The sequence below is a fragment of the Amblyomma mixtum genome, chromosome 7 (assembly GCF_055824585.1).
Source record: "Amblyomma mixtum isolate Tamu chromosome 7, ASM5582458v1, whole genome shotgun sequence".
NCBI classification, from domain to species: Eukaryota; Metazoa; Arthropoda; class Arachnida; order Ixodida; family Ixodidae; genus Amblyomma; species Amblyomma mixtum.
Genome location: NC_143018.1, coordinates 124,247,171 through 124,252,818, shown reverse-complemented (window position 1 = coordinate 124,252,818; position 5,648 = coordinate 124,247,171). Strand labels below are relative to the sequence as shown.

Sequence of the window (5,648 nt, the reverse complement as noted above, 5' to 3'; positions counted from 1 at the left end):
GGCCGTATTTCATGAACAAACATCTGCGAAAACCACAAGTCGACGAGTGAGAGGAAACGGGGATATGGATTGGGCGTGCGAAGCTCTGCCAATGCATCACGTGGGTGGCCCTGACAAGGGCCGTTGTCTTGCTACGAAGGGATGGAGGGCTAAATGTCGTGTGAAGAAGTCGGGGCCAAAGGGTACTTCATCAGGCTTTCCTCTCAGAACTGAACTTGTGGGTCTCGAGTCCTTGAACCGCAGGCTCTTGCGACTTTGCTTCTGCCTTCAGGACGCGTAACCTATTGAGCACCGTATTCAGCAGCACGAGGCGATGCAGTTTGATGCCGGCCGGGCCCTTCTTCACCTTTCGGCGCTTCTTCTTTGTTAGGTGCAACAACTTGGAAAGCGGGGGAGCCATTCTTGCCACTGCAGTCACCAGGAAGCACTGCAGTGAAGCTTCTGTGACTCCGGCCCCTTTTATAGGCCTAATCCTTTAACCTCGCACGCAGGCTGCGGTCGCACCCATACTCTCGTCACCAGTCGCCATCTGTCGTGGTGCAGGCAGATGGACTGCGGGTCACCCCGGCGTTTCGCGTAGAACGCGTGTTTAGGCACTCGCTTCTGTTGTTAGAGAGTTATAGCATTTCGATACTGTGTTTACGTTAAACTTTAACGGGCTCGATCGGCTCCCGTCTTCTGATGATTGCGCGCACATTATCAGGGCGCTAGCACTTTGCGGAATCTATTTCAGTGTTGCGCAGATAGTTAGCGTTCGCTGGTAAACAAACATAGCGGAGCCCTGCACGGACACTACGCACCAAACACAGCATCGCCGCCGCATTCTACGGAGTCATTTACAGCTATAAATGGAGGCATTCGCTCTTAATTCGCATACGCTCACTCATACGTTGGGTGTTCGATCCCGGCCGCGGCGGCTAGAATTTCTTTGGAGGAGAAATTCTAGAGGCCCGTGTACTGTGCGAGGTCAGTGCACGTTAAAGAACCCCAGGTGGTCGAAATTTCCGGAGCCCTCCACTACGGCGTCTCTCATAGCCTTAGTCGCTTTGTGACGTTAAACCCCATAAACCAAACCATCATACGTTGGGGTTTAAGTGACAACTAGCCGATGTTTTTGAGATAATTCAGCGATTTTCGAGCAGTTCAGCCTAACTATATGCCGTGTAGTTAGCCAAAATAGCAACGACGAAACTGTTGTTCTTTTACCAGCTTTAACATTTTCCTCTATTTTCACAGTTTTCTTCCTTGAAAAAGAAAATATTTTGGTAATTCTTCTCATATCCATCTCTAAAAGCAGAAAAAACGGTTCTTCAGCCCAGAGTATGTGCGCTTTGACTTTCTGTCACTAGACGGCGCCACTGCGCTTCCAACTAAACTGTAAATGCAAGCATCCAAAGAAGCGACGCGGCACAGCGCAAACAGAAGTTGCCGTAGTTGGGTTTTTTAAAGCATTCGCAACGCAGTGAGCAAGTTCCCAAGCCGCCGAAGCTTCTTGTGCTGTGTGTATTAAAATTGTGTACTGGCCAAGGTAATACAAAGGCCGCTTAGCAGGCCGCTTGCATAAAAGTAAAAGTGAGTGAAGTTCATGTAGCATCTTCCTGCATGGAAATGCTTGCAAAGCATGCACATTTTTGTTTCCAGTAAGTGCTGGTGAATATGCCGTCATTACGACTCGTTTTCGCCTTACGGTAACTTATTAGGGGAGAGACGGTATGTTAAAACATCTTCTTGGATGCGGCGCGCTAACCGGAAAGTGCGAGGTCCGGTAATAGACAGTTATAGCATATATAGCATATGATTACCGTGTTTACGTTACCGTTTACCGGGCTCGGCTGGCGACATCTGCGCATGCGCGCCCGTTACCGGGCCGGTAACACTTTATGGAATCTCTTCAGCGTTGCGGAGAGAGCGTTCGCTTGTAAACAAACATGGCGGCGCTCTGCTCGCCCGCTTTGGAATAAATGCATGTCACCGCTGGATTCATGATGCGATAGCTCACTCAAATGGTAGCGGTTCGCTTTTATTTCGCATACTCTTACCCATACGTTGAGGTTTAAGTGACTACTAGCCCATGTTGTTGAGATAATTCAGTGATTTTCGAGACGTTAAGCCTAGCTATCCGCGTACGTAGCCAAAGTCGCCAAAGTAGCAACAACAGTAGTTTTTGTACCAGCTACGAGGCGGGCTGCGAGACGGCCGTAGACGAGCCAAGCCAAGATAGCTAGCTCGGTGAAAGTGGAGAAAGGAAGCATGGCGGCACACGCAACGTGTTCAAGCGAGCAGGGTGCTTATATCCACCCAAGCATGCAAGACACGGACCATGCCAGTACGAGAAACAGCGCAGCGCATGTGATGCAGCGCAGGATGCGCTACCATATTAGTGACGACCTCGTTCTCCTTCGCGAGGCCGTCAATTTAAATCCTTTTGCGGACCCGTCGCAATGGGGGGCTCTCGCGTTGAATGTGTCCATTGCTACTGGCCGAGATTTCTCGGCAAGAAGTGTGAAGGAGCGGCTGCTGCTCATGGTCAGAAGATTCCTGCACAATGAACGGCAGGTGCTGAAGCAGTAAGTGTTTACAAATTCATGACTGACTTTTTTTCGTTTTCATTGCCTCAAGCTGCGCAAAAAACTGACTGTTCGTTTCAAACCAGGTCCGGCACCGAAGAGCAATACACGGAGCGAGACCAGCTGCTTCAACAGGTAGCCGACCTCTGTAAAGAGTTTGGCATCACTCTGCGGCCTGCAACGAAAAGGGTTGCGAAAGGACCCACGTGCAGGGCTCCGGCACGATCCGCAGCCCGCGCCTCGTTGCAGGACGGCAGGGTGAGTGCTGCCATGCGCTTTTATGAGCAGGCTGCAGAGGAAAACGAGGGCATTCCCGATTATCGTAAGTGAGCTATGAAGCCTTGTGTTGTGTCCTTAGAGCGAGCGTTTATTAAGTATGTGCGCGCGCTTCTGCGGCATTTCATGAACGGCTACGCGCAAGAGAGATTTTTGTGGAATACTACACTATTATACACTACAGTAGAGTTCTTGGGCTGGTTGGCATTCATGATTGAAACCAAGTTTTTCAGCGCAATGGCACACGGCCAAAGAAAAGAGGCAGGAAGAGAAGAAGGACGAACACAGCGCTGACTGTCAACTGTTTATTTAGGGACGCACATACAGCTTACACTCAGACCAGCGCAGGCGCACATCATGCAAGGTAAACAAAAAAAGAGAAAAAAAAGACTCGCATCACATCTTACTTCAGTTCTTTTGTATACTGCAGAAAAGATGTTCCTTTCAAAGTTTTTGCAGTAAAGATGTGATGCGAGTCTTTTTTTCTCTTTCTTGTTTACCTTGCAGGGTGTGCACTTGCGCTGGCCTGAGTGTGTTTAAGCTGTACATGCGTCCCTAAATAAACAGTTGTCAGTCAGCGCTGTGTTCGTCCTTCTCTTCTTGCTTCTTTCCTTCGGCCGTGTGCTGTTGCGCTGAAAAACTAGGAGTTTAAATTATACACTACACATTATACACAGTAGAAGATGCTACCCACAAGGGCACAAGACACTGAGTAAGGAATAAGTGGTGCTTAAACAGTAACAAGTTGCTGCCTTTCCACACCGAAAGAGATCTATATAATACGGTCTGAGCATGCCAAAAGAAAGAACACATCCCAATAATAGAAAACCCGACACTTAAGCAGTGGTACGGGAAGCTGCCCAGCTTGTAACCCAAAAACCAGAAACTACCATTCAGTAGAACACTGCTGGTGGCCAAGTCCATGGGGGTCTTCGACTGAGGGGCTCCACCCACAAATAATTCTTAATAAATGGTCTTAGCTCCTCATGCCCCTGCATGCGTTAAGTGCATTTGTACAATGTGCCACTCATCGTCTTTGCGCTGTACCACATGCTGGGGGCATGGCGTGATGGCCCTCACGTATTCTGGTTGTACGAGCAGGTCAATGCAAAAATGGGTGTTTGACTGGTGACTTGAAATATGATTACTGACATGCTTAAGAAAAAAGTTTGCCTAACTTGCAGACTGGAAAACAGTCAATACCCCTGTATAACGGGGCAGGATTCTATTGTAGACAGCTTTGATCGTTATTTCTCTAGTGTGCAGTGTGATGTGGTAGTGTGCATGTGTGGCCTTGTAATGTACATGCGCTTCACTGGAACCCTGTGGTAGCAACATCGGCATGGTGCTCAATATGACTCAGTGTAAACAGCAGAAAGACCATGGTGTATTTTCAGCTGCTTTTCATGCTCATTTCCAGCTTGATATTACATGTACAGGCAGGAACATTTTAACCTCTTTTTATAGTGTTCTCTCAAAGTGTGCCGCACATTTGCATTGTCATATGTAGTGTCTACAAAAGTTGCAAGTATCCATAAATCATAAAAAGAACTGAGTTGCTTATCATTTGAAGGATGTCCTTTCTAGTTCCCTGTGCAACCTGCACAGTGCACTCCTCAGTACCTGGCTGTGCCTCGAGGTAGCTAGAAAGCTTAGCTCTCCTTAGTTTGTCTTGTTTGGAAGACTTTTGTGGGCACTTGTACATTACCTTGCGTAAACATTTGCATTGTTATAACTGCGCAAGCACTGCTTCACGATACACATTATGTGGCAGTGAAGTAAAGAGACTGGTTGCATCTCCTTTCACCCATATATTTTTGCTCTTAAGGAATCGAAGTTACTCTCTTCAAGCTGTTCTGTTTGGTAGCTCTACAGCAATGAAAGCATTGTTTCCATTTTTTATTGCAGAGCTTGGCAGGTGTCTTCTATCTGCTTGAGTGCCCTCCAGCTTGTTGGTGTTGCACTCTGCTAGGGCCATCTTAATGAAAATTCTAATAATCTTTTATCTAACATTGCAGTGCATAAAAGCAGAATAGAAGCAGTGCATCAATTCTCAGCAACATGCTGGGCATGTTTTCCAGCACTTTATATGGCTGCAGCTTTAACGCAAGCAATGCAGTGTCCCTGCCACTTGTGTGATAGCAAGTCTCGTTACTTTCTTAGGACTGCATCATCACCTTTAAACAGCCTAGTTTATTTGTCAATGTCACCTCTAACTCCCAGCCGTTCTGCTCGTGCATTTTTCTGTGAATATGCAGTTTGTGTGTTCATGCATTTTGTTTGATTGTTGCAAAGCCATAGCTTGTGAAATAGCTGCAACGTGCAATGAAATGTCGTACCATTGCTTTCATCTATATATTTATCTTCAGACGACGACACTCAGGGATCCATGAGTGCAGCCGCCCTGCTAGAACAGATGTCCGATCGTTCATCGTCGCCTGCTGCGAGCAGCCAGCTAGAGCTGCCACTCCAAGCACCTGGCTCTCCTTGCCAGCCAGTGAGGTTGGAAGAGGCAGAAAGAGCAGCTCAACCAAGCCCTCCCACCAGCCAGCAAAGTGCTCATCGGAGCCTTGGGTAAGGGTTGGGGAGGTTGGGAAATGAGTATGTGTTGTTTCGGAGACCACGAAGGATGTGTGCTTATACACTGTGTGGGTCAACTACGACCTGAGGTGTGCAACATCAGTTTTTGATGTGGAGTTAAGCAAACAAGCAGTGATGTTCTTTGCACAGTCTTGCCGTCTTAACGTTTTCAGTCAGCATTTTCATTTCCATGGAAGACAAATGTTTTTCCACCTAAATACTATA

General features: G+C 47.5%; 1 protein-coding gene across 1 annotated transcript; it reads left to right on the top strand.

Moving 5' to 3' along the window:
• Positions 1 to 2,364: 2,364 nt before the first annotated feature.
• On the top strand, positions 2,365 to 5,307 carry LOC149337396 (uncharacterized; the record flags this gene model as incomplete). The annotated part of the gene is made up of 3 exons (XM_089554419.1): positions 2,365 to 2,567; positions 2,654 to 2,889; positions 5,213 to 5,307. Coding segments are annotated over exons 1-3 (534 nt in total), but the record flags the coding sequence as incomplete, so codon positions are not given.
• Between the last annotated feature and the right edge of the window lie 341 nt (positions 5,308 to 5,648).